The sequence below is a fragment of the Adiantum capillus-veneris genome, chromosome 28, assembly GCF_014529385.1.
Source record: "Adiantum capillus-veneris isolate H3 chromosome 28, ASM1452938v2, whole genome shotgun sequence".
Lineage (NCBI taxonomy): Eukaryota > Viridiplantae > Streptophyta > Polypodiopsida > Polypodiales > Pteridaceae > Adiantum > Adiantum capillus-veneris.
This window is the reverse complement of record NC_140958.1, coordinates 97228792-97248570: the sequence shown is the minus strand read 5'-3', so window position 1 is coordinate 97248570 and position 19779 is coordinate 97228792. Positions and strand designations below refer to the sequence as shown.

The 19779-nt window shown below is 44.3% G+C and overlaps 1 protein-coding gene across 1 annotated transcript in view; it reads left to right on the top strand.

Annotated features, from left to right (window-relative positions):
• Positions 1–16654, top strand: part of D-CDES (D-cysteine desulfhydrase) — an 87564-nt gene extending 70910 nt beyond the window's left edge. The window contains exons 5-10 of the mRNA XM_086504416.1: positions 15320–15411; positions 15502–15597; positions 15687–15744; positions 15821–15934; positions 16060–16157; positions 16245–16654. Coding sequence (XP_086360542.1) covers positions 15320–15411; positions 15502–15597; positions 15687–15744; positions 15821–15934; positions 16060–16157; positions 16245–16452 — 666 coding nt within the window. The 3' untranslated portion in view covers positions 16453–16654. The remainder of the gene's footprint in view (positions 1–15319; positions 15412–15501; positions 15598–15686; positions 15745–15820; positions 15935–16059; positions 16158–16244) is intronic.
• Positions 16655–19779: the final 3125 nt, after the last annotated feature.

Here is a 19779-nt window from a genome sequence, read left to right as displayed (position 1 = left end):
TGAGAGTTCGAGAGGAGCTAAGGAACGTGGCAGATAGAAAAGCAGAACTGGTACCACATGGCGTGGGACTTGCACCGAATCTAATGAATGAAAGTACAAACTTTGCCGAGCTTGGGGCAAAGTGAAAGATCAAGAGGCCCTGATTTTCTTTGATGGAGGAGCCAAGGCCAACTTCATTTCACCGGAATTGGCGGCGCGGCTCGAGATTACTCCCGATCGGATGGGACCACTTGCAGAGGCAGTTCTAGCGGCACTCGGCAGGGACGTAGCTATTACACCTAGCATTGGCTCCTCCATCAAAGAAAATCAGGGCCTCTTGATCTTTCACTTTGCCCCAAGCTCGGCAAAGTTTGTACTTTCATTCATTAGATTCGGTGCAAGTCCCACGCCATATGGTACCAGTTCTGCTTTTCTATCTGCCACGTTCCTTAGCTCCTCTTGAACTTCGGTTGCATTGTCAGGGGCATTTGGGGCATGAGGACTTCTTCATAATGCCTTTGGAGGGTTGTGATGTTCTCTTAGGGATTCCCTGGTACCACAAGAACAACGCCGTGGTCGATTATCGGGCGAGAAAAGCGACTTTGACTACAGAAAAGGGCAGAACAATTGTACTTGATGTTAAACTGAAGGGCGAGTCTGTCCCTATTGTATCGGCTTCGGCCATTTCAAAATTGATGAAATCCAGTCTGTTTGTTTACTCGATCTTTATGAAAGAGTTGAGTGATGATGATAGGACATCCGACAAATATGTCTAAACTTGATAAAGAACGCCAAGATTTTCTACACTCTCACACCGATTGCTTCTCAGAAGGCCTGCCAGGAGAGTTACCACCTGCTCGTCCTGAAGATCATACCATTGATTTGATACTTGGTAGTACACCACCGAACCGGCCACCCTACCGTGTGAGCCGAGCACAGAATGAAGAGATTATGAACCAAGTGAAAGACCTCTTGGAAAAGGGTCTTGTCCAGCCTAGTACTTCACCGTATTGCTCTCCAGTGTTGTTGGTTTTGAAGAAAGACGGATCTTGGAGAATGTGCATCGATTATAGAGCTCTCAACAAAATCACCATCAAGAACAGATTTCCGATTCCTAGAATCGATGATATACTCGACAGGTTACAGGGATCCTCGTGCTTTAGCAGGATTGACTTGAAGAGTGGATATCATCAGATCAAGATAGCGTCGGGAGACGTCTACAAGACAGCTTTTCGGACGACTTTTGGGTTATTTGAGTTTTTGGTGATGCCTTTTGGCTTAACCAATGCTCCTGCGACATTTAACCGGATGATGGATAGGATTTTTCGAGAGTACAGGCTATTTGTTGGCACTTTCTTTGACGACATCATTGTTTTCTCCAAGAATGAGGCAGAACATAGAGATCAACTGCTTCAGGTCTTTCAGGCATTACGAGATCACAAGTGAGTGATTAATGCAAAGAAAAGTGAATTTTTCCTACTAGAGATACACTTTTTGGGACACATTGTATCAGTAGCAGGAGTGCAAATGGATCCGGCCAAGATAGAGACTATCCGTGATTGGCCCGACTTGAAGAATGTCCATGAAGTTAGAAGCTTCTTGGGACTGTGTTTGTACTCCAAGCGGTTCATACGAAAGTTTGCAGAGGTTGCTTCCCCTTTGCATATCTTGACACAGAAAGGAGTACCTTTTTCGTGGGGACCCACAGAGGTGACTGCCTTTCAGACATTGAAAGAGAAATTGACTACGGGACCTATTTTGACTTTGCCGGACTTGCAGAAGTCATTCGAAGTATATTGTGATGCTTGTGGTCGTAGTCTTGGTGCGGTCTTGATGCAAGAAGGCCATGCCATAGCTTACGAGAGCCGTTTGTTCTCTAGGCCGGAGATGACAGCACAGATTTATGAGAAAGAGCTTTTGGCGGTTATCCATGCTCTTACTTAGTGGCGGCATTACCTACTTGGAGCGGATTTCACTGTCTTTACAGACCATCAGAGTTTGCGCTGCTTCTTGTCACAGAAGCAGCTTTCGGAAAAGCAGATGCGGTAGGCGAACATCTTGTCACAGTTCCACTTCCAGATTGTCCATGTGCAGGGACAAAAGAATGTGGTGGTAGATGCTTTGTCTCGGAAACCGTTCGTTCTGGCTATTTCCGCGATACATCATAGGAGCTTCGAGGATATGGTCGATCAGTATGCCACAGATACAGATTTTGCAGATATTTTCACACGGCTACGGGATGGGGAGACAGTAGCTGGATACTCCCTTTGGGAAGGCTACTTGATGAAAAAGACTATGTTGTGCATTACACAGCCGTCGAGGGAGAAGGTTATGACTGAATGCCACTGTCCACCTTTTACGGGTCACCGCGGCATTGCTACCACCATGAAAGGGGTAGAGAGATATTTCTTTTGGCCGAGACTCAAGAAAGATGTGGAAGAGTTTGTGCGCAGTTGCTTGGTATGCGAGAAGGTCAAGTTTAACTAGCATAAAGCACAGGGATTGTTACAGCCTTTACCCATACCCACCCGCCCCTGGGAAAGTATAGCGATGGATTTCACTTTTGATTTCCCGAGAACACAGAGTGGTCACGATGGTATCTGGACTGTTATTGATAGATTTAGCAAACATGCTCATTTCATTCCAGTGAAGAAAACAGTCAAGCCGGATCACTTAGCGAGACTGTTTGTGGCCCAGATTTTCAGATTACATGGCATGCCTGAGACAATTGTCTCCAACAGAGACCCCAGATTTACGAGTTTGTTTTGGAAGGCAATTTGGGAGAACATTGGCACGCGGTTGCAGTTCTCGCCATCGTTCCACCCGTAGACTGACGGGCAATCCGAGATTGCCAATTCAGTGGTTCTAGATTTATTGAAGTCTTATATCTCAGATCAGAAGACTCAATGGGAAAGATATTTACCTTTGGTGGAATTTGCCTACAATAACACGATACACTCGTCGACGGGGAAGGCGCCATTTGAGATTGTTGAAGGTGTTGCGAAGGTTCCACCCTTCCTAAGCACGAAAGATAAGATCTTTGAAGCGGATGAATATACGCAAGATTTGGATACGGCTTTTGCCAAGGTTCGCGAGACTGTGTAGAAGTCTCAAGAACGACAGAAAAAGGCAGCGGATCGCCATCGTCGCGACATGAAATTGAACGAGGATGATTGGGTGCTCTTACATTTTGAGAAGACACGCCTGAGAAAGAAAAAGGGAAAGGAGAGACTTTTTCCGAAGCTTAGTATGAGATACTACAGACCTTTCCAGACCTCCGAAAAGATCAATGATGTCTCCTTCCGACTGAAACTGCCTGACACTTGGAGGATTCACAATGCATTTCATGTGAGTCTCTTGAAACCTTTTAAAGGTGATGTGCCCGAAGGCGAGGAGCCTGATGAGCAACCCGAAGTGGAAGAAAACGAGGAGATCCTTGTTCCTGTACAGATTTTGGCACATAAGGATACGAAGAATAAGGGTAAAGTCCGAAGGCGGTTCTTGGTTAAGTTCAAGAATTATCCTGCACTTGATGCGAAGTGGATGGAGGAGGAGGACCTAGCAGATACTCCTCAGATTGTGAAACTTTACCTCGATGCTTTTGATTTAGCATAGTCTACTCCAAATGGAACCTAGAATTCAGCTTGGCCGGAGATCTGGTGCAGTGGGATGCACAAGAGGGGAGTCACTCCACTCCTTTGTCAACAGATGCCTTGATTTAGATACTAGAGTCACTGATGTCTCTTTGAGCTTCAGGGATATCAGCTGAGAGCTGATAGTATTCTGCTGTATGACTTTATGAAATGGAATTCTTGATTATGATATTGATTTGTTCTTGACTTCTTGTGAGTGCAGGAACTGATAGACGAAATGACTGCAGCATTTTGGTCTGATTGATCTCGAATAGACATGGTTGCAATAGGGGTTAGTCAATCGGACATCGATGCGGTCCCGATTGGACCTAGATGTGATTGCTAGCTACATTGCCGATAAATCATGGTCTAAGATCCGAATGAATGTTGAATGTCATGTGATGTCCTGTGATGTCCTGTGATGTGACTATCGATTTTGTACATGTGCTAGATGTGTGTTCCTAGTACGTAGGTACTAACAGTCAGTGTCTGCTAAGACGGTTTATGGCTTTTGTCGGTTTTGCAGGCGTAATCGCGGTCGATTACAATGCTTTTATGAGGGGGGTATGTCACAAAGTGATGACGTGGCGGAGAGCAAAAACCCTAATTTCTGCCAGAAACCCTAATTTCCGAAAATCGCGGAGGCTATTAAAAAGTAATTTATTTATTTGTTTATTTTTGAAAATGATGAGCGACGCAAATTTTGCTTTTTCTCTACAATATGAGAAAGAGAGAGGGAATGCTTTTGCTTTCAAGTTTTGACTCTCTGTGAGAGAGAGAGAGAGCAATTGCTTTTGATTTGAAGCTTTTGGGGCTCTGCTTTTGGGCATCCCTTGTAACCTTTAAATTAGTGGTGAGGGCCTCACTTCTCAGAGCATCTGGACGCAGAGTCTGAGAGTGAAACCCTAACCACTCTCTTGTACTTTGATCTGATTAATATAAAAAGAAATACCGAAAGGGGCGCCAGTCTTTGGGGCCAATATCTCCAGGCACGGAACTCCGCCGGGCCAGTGTACATCTATTGTGATCTGTGACTTGTTTTGAAGTGGTTATTTGGTGATGTCGCGGTTGATTCTTGACTTGGAGTGTCCAAGTCTGTTACACCCGTATTCGTGATCTGATAATCCATTCGAATTTTCCGTAGCGCCTCTCGTTTCAGAAGTATCAGAAGGGTTCGTCTGATTCTTGCGGGATTCGTCGTTTGAATCCATGTGTGTCGTGGTACGAGGATCGGATTTCCTGGTAGAAGAGAAATCGGCCGTGCTCTGATACCACTGTCAGAGGCTTGGGCACCCCAAGTCGAGAATCCGACACGACACACGAGAGAATCACTTAAAATACTTCACAACTTTAAAATCACAGTTCAATGTGGTCGACACGGCTCGATGTGTTCTGTGCCCGGAGAGATTGGCCTCAAAGACTAGTGCCCCTTTCGGTATTTCTTTTCTATTAATGCTTGATCAAAATACAACTCCCGCGGGTCCTTGGCTCTCAGACTTTGCGTCCAGATGCTCTGAAGAGTGAGGCCCTTGGGCCCTTTTTATTCTTACAAGGGATGCCAAAAGCAGAGTCCCAAAAGCAGTTAAACTCAAAAGCAAACTGCCCCAAAAGCAACTGGTCCTCAAAAACGGAAAAGTAGTCAGCTTAGATTACGGAAATTCGTACAAGCTGCCACATCAGCAACGCATTTCGCGGAAGTCCGTACTGCCTTGTGAGTTGCATGTCAGTGCGTTTTACAGCCTTCCGTATTGTCTGCCACGTCATCATTTGATGTATTGTTGTCCGTACATTGTGTCCACGTCATCCTCCGGGCAGCAGTGCCACATCATCATTTTGTGACATCTGGGACATGCTAAGCAAGGATTTGGAAAGCATGCCGGCTTATTGACTTATCCTATAGACAGGATATTATCCACCTCACCAAGGCAAGAGTTCCAATGAAGAGAATGAATCAGAAGAACCGGATGACAGATCATCACAGGATTCTGGATCAGTAAGAGAATCAGATGGTAGGGCATCCGAGGGTTCCGACAAACTAAGGGAACCAGATGTAAGTTCATCAGAGGATTCCGGAGAAGAAAGGGGATCAGATGACAATGTGTCTCAGGGTTTCGATGATTGAGACTGACATGCCAATGGATAGGGGAGGCTAGCAAAGCTACCCACAAGTCCAGGGCACAAGGAAAGAAAGGAAAGGGAATGAACTGGCAGCTCAGAGAATTCCCGAGATCTAGATTGAGGTGCCAAGGACAGTGAGGCCAGAAGGGCTACCAATAGGTCTGAGGGTACGAGATTAGGACAAAAAGGTAAGCTAGGTCCACTAGATAATTTGGTCAGGGTACTTTTTGTCCCTTGATGCAAAGTGGATGGAGGAAGAGAAAGGAAAGGGAATTAGTTGGTACATCAAAGAATTTCCTAGATCCAGATTGAGGTGCCAAGGACAAGAAGGGCTGTCAACAGGTCCCAGGGCACGAGAAAAAAAACAGAAAGGTAAGCTAGATCCACTGGATAATTTGGTCAAGATATTTTTTGGCGCTTGATGCAAAGTGGATGGAGGAAGAGAACCTTGCAAATTGTCTTCAGAGAGAGCTGTACCTTGAAGCTTTTGGGCTATTAGCAGTTTCTAGGCCAAAAGTTACCGATGAATCAGCAGGTTGATTGTGGTGCGGTGTAGACTGCACAAGAGGGGAGTCACTCCACTTCTTTGTCATACATTGCCTAGATTGAATAAAGTCACTAATTTCTCTTTGAGATTTTAGGGTACTCACAAGCTGGCAGTATTTTGCGGAATGACTTTATGAACTGTGTACACTGAATTGGAAATTTCCTTGATTGAACTGAAAACATGTGCTCTTTCAGTGTGTATTGTCAGAGACATGTAGAGAAAGATGAAATGTCTGCAACATTTTGTCTGATGAATGATTTGAACTTAGTGCATCTATACATTTATTAGAGATCGGTGAGATCTAAATGTGACAGCTAAGTGAATAAGAACTGAATGAGATTCTAGTGCATCAAGATGTCTATCTGGATGAGATGACTGGAACTCGTGTGAGTGCATTAAGGGTTTGGGAAGGATGAAATGGTTGCAGAGTGATCTAAGTGCATCAAGCGTTCTAGGCGGAATGAGATGGTTAGATTGAATGATTGATAACACGGCGTTCACTGTGAACTAAGTGTGTGATTTTGTGAACTGCATGCTGTGGATGTATTGTCTTGTGAGGACGGTCATAGGCATGGTTTGCTTGATTGAAATGTGAAATGAAAAGATATGAATCTAATAGTAACAAGATTTAGTAGATCAAGACATTCGTGAAAGATCGGCGTGGTCTAGATTTGCAGGCGTAATCGAGGGTGATTACAATTCTTTCAAGAGGGGCAAATGTCACAAAGTGATGACGTGGCATGACCAATTGGAAGAGAAATGGCCAAGTGGACAAGAGAAACTGAACCGACCAACTTGAAGAACTTACGAGTACTGGCCGTGGGGTCTAAAACCCTGAAGACCAAAAGCTTGAACTCTGAGGAGGATGCCTGTAAAATGTGCTGAAATGACACGTGGCAGGACTCTATGGAATCCCTCAATTTGTGTTGCTAGTGCTACGTGGTAGGCTATATGGATTTCCGCAATTTGCGTTGGGCTGATGACGTGGCAATCTTGCATGAGCTTTTGGTAGCTGACGCTTTTGGGAGAAAGTGCTTTTGAACTGATTGCTTTTGGGGCTTTGCTTTTGGGTATCCCTTGTAAGTTTATAAGAGCCCCTAGGCCTCACTTTGCAGAGCATCTGGACGTAGAGTCTAAGAGCAGAGGACCCTGCAATAATAAAGAAATATTGGAAGGGGCGCCAATTTTTGGGGCCGGTGCTTTTGGGTGCGGAGCTCCGTCATGCTCTCTCTCTCTCTCTCTCTCTCTCTCTCTCTCTCTCTCTCTCTCTCTCTCTCTATTAAAGTTTAGTGATTTTGAAAGTTTCTGCTCGTGTGTTGCTATTGATTTCTCGCTTGGAGTATCCAAGCATGTAACATGCCGACTAAAATTCAAGCCAGAGGTATTGGCTCAAATAGGTGCTTGGGGTGCAAAACAACAAGTGAGGATCCCCCTCACTTATTCAAGGAGTGCCCGGATTATTAGAGGCCTTGTGGGGAAGATTTGCGAATGGATTCAAAAGTCCTGGAGGATTGGGTTTTCCAAGAACGATCTAAGACTAAACATTGGGTAATTTGTTCTCATCAAAAAGTTTTATATACAATTTGTGATCTATAGAAATGTTAGTTTATTATTTGGTGATTCCATGTTGCGTAGTGCATCCTACAAACTTGAAGGGTACTTGACACATTTCGTTCGTACTTTAGACTTAAGCCATTTCATGAAGAAAGGTATTGAATTTTATGAAAGTTATTTATATTCCCTTCTAGCTTTTTTTTACCAAACTCAAGATTGTGAGTGGATGTATTAAATGTCACAAATGGTTGAAAGTCAAGCCACTAAAGAACGGAGCCAACCTGCAGATCCCGACCGAGGGGCCTAAACCCCAAAAAGAACCAACAGAAGAAGTAAAAGTTCCACCAACCTTTTGTGTATGACTTTGAGGGTCTCTGATACATGGCAGCACTTTGGTTTTGTGAGGCCCCCAGACAGTCTTGCCTTCTCTAGACTGGACCGCAGAGTGGGAGGAGTGAATCTATCGCAGATAGATCGCTTCTACACTAGTGACCACTACAGTGACTTGGGAGGATCAGTGGGCATCCTGGCAGGAACCTCCTGCTCGGACCATGCACCAGTGATCCTCACAGTGTCAGACAGGCAGAGGAGTGGGAGCACGATGCTCCGCATCCCAGAGGGGGTCTTGTTAGACTCAGCACTCAGAGAGAGGGTAGAGGCTCTCTGGACAGAGGGCATGGACAGACAGGATTCTCTTGCTGACAGAGTGGCCTCAGGCCTAGCACATATTAGCCATTTTTTTCTTCAGGAGTCTCTGGCTCGCCGGGTTGCAGCGAGAGGCGGAGCAGCGTCTCAGACGGGGCATTGCTTCACTACAGAGGATGCAAGAGCAGCATCCAGACAGTCCTTGGTTGGAGGAGCAGTTACAGTAGGCCGACAGGGCTTGCTAGCACAGAGGAGAGGCGACATGAGTTTGCTTTTCACCGACACGCATCTCAGTGGACTCAGGTGGGTGACAGAGTGATTGGTGCTTTCTTTGAGACAGTGGAACCTCGGCACTCGCATGCCAAGGTCACTCAGTTGAGGAGGCCCGATGGGTCAGTTGCTTGTGAGCCCGAGGATATGCGTGCAGTTGCTACTGACTTCTACCGTGAGTTATTGTCTGCTGAGCCCTAGTCAGAGCGACAGGATGCGTGCAGGGAGCAGGCTTGGGCACAGATGCCATGTCTTGTGACTGAGGAGATGCGTCAGAGGCTAGAGATGCCCCTTCAGCTTGTGGAGCTGCACACGGCTCTTAGGGCCCTCCCCCGTGGTAGTTGTCCAGGTGAGGATGGGTTGACTCCCAGCTTTTTCTTGGAGTACTGGGACCTGCTTGGCCCAGATCTCTGTAGTGCTTTTCAGTACATTTTGCACATAGGAGTGATGCCTGACAGCATGAGTGAGGGCCTGATCTACCTCATTCCCAAGGAGGGTGGCTCCTTGGATGAGATTCGACAGTGGCGCCCCATCACCATCCTCAACTCAGCCTACAAAATTCTTGCTAAGGCTCTGAGTTTGAGGATTCAGCCACTTTTAGAGAGCCTTATACATGGGACCCAGACAGGTTTTGTCAAGGAACGCAGTATCCTTGACAACATCTTTACTTTCTGGGAGGCTTCTGCCCTGGCACGGCTCCGTGGTGAGGACCTCGTGATTCTTCTTCTCGATTTTGAGAAGGCATACGACAGAGTTGACTGGGACTTTCTAGAGGGCACTCTACGCAGGATGGGCTTCTCAAATGCTTGGATCAGAGGGGTGTCAGCCTTGTACAGATAGGCTCATTGTCAGGTACTTTTGGCAGGAGGTAGAGGTGATCGCTTCATGCTTACACGCTCGGTTAGACAGGGCTGTCCTCTTGCCCCCTTTCTCTTTTTGTTCTATACGGAGGCGATGAGCAGATTTTTGGTGTCACAGCAGGTTGGTCTACTGGGCTTAGCACTCCCTATTCGGGGAGATGAGCTACTGGACGCTGAGTTTGCCGATGACTCGGCCTTGTACTTAGATGGCCAGGAGAGAGGCCTGCCCCGCTGCAGCACGTCATTGGCAGGAGGAGGGTCTCACAGTTGAGTTCTTGGCAGCCTTTTTGGGAGAGGTTGTGGGACTCCAGACAGCCGAGGCGCGTCACCTTGTTTCAGTGGCTGGTCTCACATAGAGCTACAGCAGTAGGGAGTTGGCTAGTGCATAGTGGTCTCTCGGCCGCATGTGCAGCCTGTGACCATTTGGTGGAGAGTCAGCGTCACTGTCTTTGGGACTGTCCCTCGGCCCAGCAGGTGTGGCTACGAGTTCTTCGGCTGATGCCTACTCTCTCCACGGCTCGACAGTACACTTGGGGGGCAGCGGCTTGGTCCACTCTCACGAGCTCGGCACTTCAGTTTGAGCTATCTTCCACTAGCAGGATGATAGTGATGCAGGGGGGGCGACCTACACTCCAGCCTGCTACAGAGCCTACTCCACAGGAGTGGTGCAGTGAGAGAGAGGAGTGTTGGGAGCTCATCAGTGGCCTGACACTTTGGTTCATTTGGCGGGCCCGCTGTTTCCGCATCTTTGAGGCTCGCCCTGTGCCACCAGCAGAGACTATTCGTGACTTTTGGCTAGAGCTGATCCATACTCTCAGAAGACAGCTTGAGGCACTACATGGCAGCTCCGACCGCATGCGGGAGCGCCGCAAGGCTTTCCTTCGACTCTGGCTCCTTGGGCCTTTCTACACCATTGTCCAGGGTGTGCTCAGATGGCACTACCGTCCACCTGTGTGGCTCTTCCCTCCTCCCATCTCTTGATTTAGCCTCATTGTATATATTCTGTTTTTTCATTGGGAGAGTCTCCCCATCATGTTTGTTGTAGCCCTCTGTGCAGTTTTCATTAACTAATAGAAGGATCTTTTTCTCGGAAAAAAAAAAGTTCCACCAACCTTTGGGACCCTGTCTGATGGGGCCCAGAGGACCTAAAGGCATAAAAATAATGCAGGACCACACACACACTCACCTGCGTAAAGGTTGATGACGTGGCAAAGCTGTATGGAATCCCAGATTTCTAACTGACATGTTGACATGGCAGGTGTACAGATTTCCACAATTTTTGCTGATAGTGCCACATGGTAGTTCTACGGATTTCCGCAAAACGTGCTGCTTGTTTTTTTGGGCGCCAGCTTTTGAGCTAGTTGCTTTTGAGTTTCAAGCCTTTCATGTTAATTGCTTTTCATGGCCAAGGGCCTTTAAATATGAGCCAAGGGCTCATTCTCTGGCATGCTTCCTGGAGAAGGTGCAGAGTCTCGAGTACCGGCATTGTATTGAGTTCAAGCAATATAAAGAAATACCGAAAGAGGTGCCAAGGTTTGGGGCGAGTGCTCTCTTGGGGTGGAACTCCACCACTCCCCGTCTCGTGTGTCGTGCATCTATTTCAGTTCAATTATTATTGAAGTTCTTAAAGTTTGTTCAGTCTATTCTTTTCTGTTGGCACGTGGTGCCTGTCTCCGTGACATTAAATTACTTAAAAAGAAATGTACAAAGAAACCAAAAGCTCATGACGATCCTTGAGGGATCACACGATGCATTGAAGAGCTACAAGGCCCCAGACAGAGGCGTACCACAACCCATACAATCATTAGCACACGAGCCAGTTATTACGGCACCAATTGCCCTATACCACTCTTCAGAGTTCTTCCGTTTACCAATGGCAAAAATCACTTACCTACTTTCTTGTATAATCTCCATGAATCTAGCTGTTGCAAACTTGCAAGGAAATTCTCGAAAACCCACAGTTTTTGGCCTTCCAAACTTGCTTATCTAGGTCTTTTGAATCCATATGATATGACAGTAGAAACACGACCTGTGTATAAATTCTATAAAGCACTTCATCTGGAGATTGATCTGACAAGTCGTAGTAGAGTCCTTGATTGCCCTCAAGGATGGGGCATCTCCAATAGCATCTGTTAAGGTCTTTAGCATATAGTCTTCAATGGCTTTCCCTTTTGGTGGAGAGAGTGTGGGGTAGTTTAGCCAAGTAGGATGTTTCTTGAGAATTAGCTGATGGCTCCACCAGCTCCTCACTCTTGACATTGGGCAGATTGTTGGATTCCTTTAGATTTCTTGAGGAGCTTGTGTATAAAGTATGACGTATCGAGGATGCCTCTTACAATCTCGTAAAAATAATTAAAAGTACAACTTTGGACATGATGGGTTTTTATATAGAAAATGAATGAAATTACAAATAATGAGCTCAAAATAAGGCCCGCTTTGTTAGCCTGCTACTAGCATTCTCCCCCTCCTAATCTGGGTCATCCGTGACACAGCTAGCATATTGCAAGGTAGTGCTTTGGCTTCTGCGTTTTGTGCTACTTCTGGAGGGATTCAAGAGCTTCATAGTACTTGATGCGCAACTTTTTGTCTCCTTAAGTGAGAAATTGGCGGTCAATAGGGCTTTTGAGCTCCATGGCCTAGTAACCGACAAATCAAGCCAAAGATTTTTGCCCGGGCCTATAGCAGATAGAGCCCTGGGAACGCAACGTGGATGATGTATCTACCGTGGTAGTAGGTGGTAAGCTCGAGGCATGCGAGCTCGCAGCTGTGCAGCAAACTCGGGTCGTTGTCATTGCCACATCAAGGGAAACATAATGCGGGGAGGTATGGTGCTTTGGCAACATTATGGGCCTCAGCTTGCAGGCGGGCAAGATGAGTTGCACCCTGGGAAAGGTGACTTGACACAGCCAGTAGCAAACGGGGGTGTTGGGCTATGAAGGCAGCCCAATGGTGGTCCCAGAAGAGTACTGAGTCTGGTGGGCAATGTTGATGTGTAGGAGTCTGAGACTAAGGAGACGGCATGCGGATATGGCAGCTGAAAGCTGTATTGTTGGTGAGTTGGATTGTTCTTATGACGTTTAAACTTCTTTTCTCTCTCTCTCTCTCTCTCTCTCTCTCTCTCTCTCTCTCACACACACACACACACACACACAACATTGAACGAGCAGCATATGCATCTAAAGTGAACTCCCTTAGCAATGCTTGTGGAGAAATAGGTAAGAGTATTGTGGATACCATAATCCAAAATCAACGAAGTAAGCTTGAAAGGATTATGCCCGTTGCAAAACCAATGGAGCAAGGTGGTATCGGGATCCTTAACCCTACTATTCACCGGAGGCCCAATGTGCCAAATTTGTGGTAGCAATCACAAAGCAAGACCAAGTATGGGCTATTATGACAAAGGAAATGATGGGCAAGTCAAAACTATGCTCTCAAGGTGGCCAGTGGAAAGAGCTTGAGGTGTACAACAAATTACTTGCCCCTGGGTGCTCTAGCCTAAGACTTGGGCCACAACTGTTAGGTGGGGCAACGGAAGTGAAAGTTGAACTTTGCTCAAGATGAGTGCTCCGAATTGTGCTCAAGGGTTCCTTTTACTTACGGAAGGGAGAGCCTTCCGTTCCTTTAGTGAGAGAGTGCAATGGACACAAACAAAGTGGTGAACACTGAATGAAGGTGCATGAGACTGAGAGATAGAGAGAGAAGAATACGACACCAAAATGTTGTCAAACCCTCCTCCGAAGACCCCACTCTCTATGGCGAGAGCGGTCTACTATTGATTGCACAAATCTCTACAATGCCTTGGACTTGCCGACGATGTCGATGACGATGAGGAGGACGACGAGACGGAGTGAAATCTGAAAACGCTAAGGGCTGAAATCTGCAAATCTTTATCTGCTGAATTCTGACTCTATGTCGATGACGACGATGCAACGACGACGTGCTGAAAACGCAGATGCTGAAATCTGCGTTTCCGGGCTAAACTGCAAATGTGGCTGATCTGACCGTGCAGCGAGGATCTGCTGCGGGAAGGTGAGATCTGCAAGGTTCGGGACTTGCGGTGCGGAGTCTTGATGCTGAAAACTGAAAACTCTAGTCTAGACCTGAGTTCTGTCGCGGTGAATCTGCAAAACGCTAACCTTGCTTGCTGATCCAAAAACGCTAGGGCTGGTTCTATGTTCTTGATGCAAAAACGCTAGGTTCTGTTGTGTCCTGCTGTCGCCAGGTGGATCTGCAATGCAAAAACGTTGCAAGGCTGAAAACGCTGGTTGCTCTGGTGGCTGAAAATGCTAGGAGTTCCGCCAGGGGGGGGGGGGGGGGGGGGGGTCTTGCTGAGAGGTGCTTGGTGAACACAAGGTTCCTGCTGCCTCTTCTGCCAGATTGTGCTACCGCTAAGGTTTCTTATATATATGCATGGCTAAATTGCCCTACCCAGTTCCCAGCAAAAGTCACTTAAAAATAATAAGTGAAAATTGGCTAAAATAGGGAAAATAGGTCTATGCACTGTAAAAATGCTCCTGGTGGGAAATCTGATGATCATGCTGTGTGCAACCAGAGGATATGCATCTAATCTAAGTGCCTGGACATGCATGGTCTGCGGACAGACTCACAAAAGTGCCAGAACACTTCCTAATCTAGGCTAACTGAACTGGACTGAACCCTTGTCATGAAGTAGCTTGTCCACGTACACATAGGGTTAGATGTGCACGTGACAACAACAGCGAGCTAGTTCGGAAGTGCGATAGAGCAACGAACACTTTGGAATGGAGAGAGATAAATAACTTTATAACGGACTGGTCCCCCTGTTTTGATGTGTCTTGTTAGAGATCCATATGAGGAGCTTTGTAGCATGAGGAGCCATGTCTTATCAAGCTGGTGTAATGGCATGTGGTGTGTAGCTGCCCTTAGTTGGGCTTGTACATATTCCACTATCTTAGGAGCCACTGGCCCACTACCTGCAAAAAGCATTAAGCGCCATATTCACTCCAATTTTAACACTTTTTGGTCTGACAAGGCGGGTTAAATTTTGTTTTCCTTTTGTTGTTACTTAGAATATGAGAGATGCTTAGTATCAAGGTATGTTCCCAAGAATTTCTGCTCTGCATAACATTGCTGAACGATCCCCAATTGTGAAAATGCTTTTGGTGAATTGAACAGACTGAGTTGTTGGTTGTCTGTTGATCAAGGAGATGCCATTGAGCAGCTCGCTCTCTGCACATTTCTTGGATGTCAGGGCTTTTCATGTGATTCCTTATGCCTAATAAATTCACCCATGTGAAGCCATCTTATAGTATGTGTGTGTGTTTGTTTTGTGTTTGTGCAATTAGGTCTCCCCAATCTCGAAATTAAAAAGCTTTTCAAAACATCTTAAGTGCATAAGTTTAGGTCTCCTCAATCTTTAAAAAATGAAAAGCCTTTCAAAACATCTGAAGTGCATAAGTTTAGATCTCCCCAATCTCGGAAAAATGAAAAGCCTTGCAAAACATCTTAAGTGTGTAAGTGAAGGGTGAGTTTAGGAAATGAAAAGACCCATGAAAATGGAAAGTCAGAAGACCTTTTGTGTCCATATAAAGAGATGGTCGAGTGCACATTGATACATGCATTTTTCTTTTGCTTATTTTCCCTTTAACGTCTTCTTCTCTTTAGAGTGTGTCCTTGGTAGTGAATATATATTTTTTGAAGCCATTAGGAGAGCTATATATTAGTATCATATCCAGGTTCTTGGAAAGATGCTGAGAGAGAAGCTTATAAATGAAGGGCGTTCTCCTTACATTATACCAGTCGGAGGCTCAAATTCTTTGGGGGCCTGGTTTGGACCATGTCCCTTTTCTCTTGACACCTGTAGTAAGATCTCTATGGCAAGTTTTTGTTCAAGATGCTCCTGCTTATTCTGTTGCAGGGGCTATGTGGAAGCAGTGAAGGAGATCGAAGATCAATTGAGAGAGAAGACATGCGGTGTTGATAAATTTGATGATATCGTTATGGCATGTGGCAGGTTGTTAGGTTTACTGTGTGCTTTTGCTTGTGGTGCTGTGTTTTCTGGAGTCTCTTTTAAAAGAAAAACTGTTGTTCTACTTAATGCAGTGGCGGCACAACAGCTGGATTGGCACTGGCATCGCACCTGAGTACTCTGAAGGCCAGGGTAAGAGGTCTCACACATGCTTGAGAATGCATTTTGAAGTACTTTGATCCTGTTTTGAAGGTTTATCATGGTACAGGTTCACGCCTATGGTGTTTGTGACGATCCGGAGTACTTTTATGATTATGTTCAAGGCCTCCTTGATGGGATGAATGCAAACATTGCTTCTCGCGACATTGTCAATGTTATTGATGTGAGTTCTGAACCCTTCGAAGCTTAATCGTTTTTGAAGGTCTCTTGTTCTGGTTTGAAAGGAGCTTTTACTTTTCCTCTTTTGCCTTATTGTTGGGTAGTCTCAAGAGATTTTGTCTGCATCAGGCAAAGGGTCTTGGTTATGCCATGAGTACAAGTGCAGAGCTGAAGGTAGTCAAGGCAGTAGCGGAGACGACAGGGATTGTTCTTGACCCTGTTTACAGGTAAGCTTATTATAGAGACAAACCCCTGTCTTGGCTTTCCTTGAAAACTGTCTGCCTGTACATAACATAGTGCCGTTTGTTCAATAGTGGGAAGGCCTTGGTTGGCTTGCTGAAGGATATGAAGGAAAGGCCAGAGGAGTGGGCTGGCAGAAAAGTGCTGTTTGTTCATACGGGTGGTCTCCTTGGGATGTATGACAAGTTACCTCAGTTGCAACCTTTAGTAGGTAAGTGGCAGCGATTCCAGATACCTGAATCTGCTTTGGGGAGCGGCACAAACATTGGAAAAATGTTCTAGATCATTGCCATTTCCAAATGAAGCACCCACCATTTGATAATTTTAATTTCTGAATTTTTCTTTGACCTAAAATGTTTAGACTCTACGTGTTTGGTTAACGTCGTTTGTTGCGCCTTGCTACTTCGACACAATTTGTTAGCTTAAATGGACAAAGTTGAAAAGAGATGCTGTAATAATAGAAGGCTTCATCTACTTCATGTTCTACATGTCCATCTGCAAGTTGCAGTGCCATCCTTGCTTGTTTTTCTCAAGATCCCCAAAGTTTTTGTGGAACTGGCTTTAAGTTGTGATGGACATCAATTTTCTTTGAGATATTGTTTTTTTGAGCAACAATAATTCTTCCTCAACATTGATCTCGTGCTGCAGATGATTTCTTTGGTGTTCCAGAATATCCTTGAAATTTGTGAAAATTCCCAAAATGTCCCTCAAATTTAAAAAATTCCCTTCCTATTTGGCAGAAAACTCTTGGATTGTCCTTAATTTTTTCCAAAATTCCCAAAATATTCCTCATTACCCGTGTGAACAGCTCCAAAGATTTTTTATTTATTTTTTTGCAATTCTTCATTGGAGGATTGGTTCACCCTCTGTAGAAAATGATGGAGCTAGGATTCAAATGGTATTGTGGGCTCTCAAGATGAAATTGCTCCTTTTTTTAAGACAAGTGCCTCTAATAGTGAATAGTTTTGTTTTAAGACACTTAAAGATGGTTCTCCATTATCAAAAAGATCAATTATGCGAAAAGTGGGGTACTCTTGCCAAAAATGATAGAAGGGTATATTGTAAATTTTTTGAAATTTAAGGGGCATTTTGGGAATTTCACAAGTTTTAGGGTGATTTATTAAATTTCCCTTAATAGATCATAGTTGGCAAATTTTGTCACAAACGTTCTTGCCACCTTTGAGCTTCTTCAATGAGGAGCATTTATATGAAAAATGTTGAATGATACTTTTAATGTTGTACATATGAAACATGAATAGAATGGCAAGCTGCTCACTTTTGAAGGCCATATTGTTGATGAGAGTTGTCTTGAAGAAGTATATGAGTATTACCATAGCTCAAGCGAGATTTCTCGAGCAAAGTAACCCGAGCAAATATCTAAATGTTATCTAATTGAGTGAGATTGTGGCATAGCATATTAACAAAATCCAAGGAAGAAGTTGCACCTTATCGGGTGCTAGATCCCCTAAATCAGCAAGACTAGACTTGACCAATGTCTCTTTTTCTTGCGGAAATGTGTGCAACTTACCAATAAATTTTCACATAAAAATTTACCAGAACGTAATTGGAAGAAAAAAAAAGAAATGCTACCATAATCAATCTCCTTGCCTTGTAAAACTATAAGAATAGTCATTGTTGCATCCCTCAAAATTATAAGAATAGTCATTGTAGCATTCCTCAACATTCCTTCTTGCAACCTGCTTGCAGGTAAGAACTTAGCCTTACGCCATGTCTATTCACCATGGGCAAGCACCTATCTCCCAAGGAGTGAGAGAATGCTATCTCCCCCCCGCCCCAAAAAAAAAAAAAAACAAGTTTAAATTTCAAATACTCCTAAAGGTAGTTATCTTACAATATCCATTGCTCATGACATGCTCTTGTATAAAAGCCGTTCTTCCACTATCTTTGGCCACTTGGATTTGCTCTTGGTCGAAAACACTTGCTCAAAATTTGAAATTTCTTTATGTTGTGAGCTTTTCAACCTTCCTTTCCTATCTTGAGCGTTTTATGAAGCTTGTGAGATTATAGTTCCGATCCTTCCCTTCTTAGGTAAAATTGGCCTTTGGCTATTTAGAGTAGTTACTAGGGTGCGCAGTAGCTAATGGAATCATCTTATGTGAGGCAACACTTCGAATCATTCTAGTGGCGCAAGATATATCGTAGGTTGAATTCAAAAGATCCAATCATGACTTATGCCACCCCATGTTTCTTTTTTGATAAAATGGATCTACATTCTATTTTCATTTCGTTGTTGCCACCTAAATATAATCCATTTTAGGCAATGTAATTGTCAAATTCAGGTAAATGTTGGTCAAGATCTTTTACAAATTTGGATTGGATTTGAATTCATGGTTTAGCTCATTTAAATGAGCTACTTCGAGAAAAAAGAACTCAAAAGTTGATTTGGAGTATTTCACCTCCACTAGAGCTTGAGAAGCAGCTAGTCCTCCAAGGTCTGGGGCAGTTGGAACTTATAGTTTCCTTTGGGGACTTTTTTTTTCCATTTCCCAGTTTAGCCTTTTGCAATGAGATACTTTCCCCCCAAAAGAAAAGAAACTAGTACTTTTGGTTAACTTATGTGAGTCTTCCAGCTTGACTATAGCATGTTTGTGCGCATAGATTTGGATAATAGTGAGCATGCACAATTGCGGTTGTTTGAATGGCATCAAAAATCATATTGGTTACATTTTAATGATAGAACAATCTTGCAAGAAAGCTTTTGAGATCGGTATGTGTTGCCTTGCAATCTATCTAAGCTTCAATTCATAATAATATAGAGAGTATGCAGTGAACGAGCATCTATCTTCACACTATGATGGACACAAGATAAGTCATCATGTGGGTTTCTTCCTGCCAATGGTCACCTCGAATATGGTTCCACTAGTTGTCAAATGCTATCAATTAGCTTTGTTGTTAGTAGAGAATCGACAATTATAACATAGGAGCATTGGCAAACAATTTCCATTACCAAAGATTTGTAAGGTGCACAATCTCCACAATTGAGCATGTGGCATGTTAAAATTTGCTTACACAGTCAAGGCATTGTGAAATTGTGGACAAAGTTTATGAAAATGCAATATTATAGACTGTCATGGTGTTAATTACCACAGTCAACAATGTTGCAATTGACTATTGGTTGAGCCCACTTCACGTGCTCCTCCCAATTACTAACAAACTCTATCATAAATTCACTCTCACGTGCACAACAATTGAGTTCTCTTTCTTTGTTTCAACCTTGAATGTCCTTATTGAGTCTTGCATTAACTTATCACAAAGTAGTGTGCTCATCGGGACAACAATATATATTTGGCATTGTGGGACATTTAGATCAAGGAATTTGACGACAAACATAGGCACTGCCTTACACACACACACACACACACACATTAACGTCTCTTAAAGGCCAAAGGGCCCCATGAGATCAATCAAGGTACAACTAATGGCGATATTTCCTCATAGAGTGTTACAAAAATGAAAGTATCTTGCTAACTAAATTGCTAGCTAGGAAGGAACTCCTCCTGATGATTCTAGGTTGTAGACTTGTTGCATTGCAAACAAAATCTCATAGGAAGAGTCATGAATCAACCCAATAAATCCATGAGTTTGTGC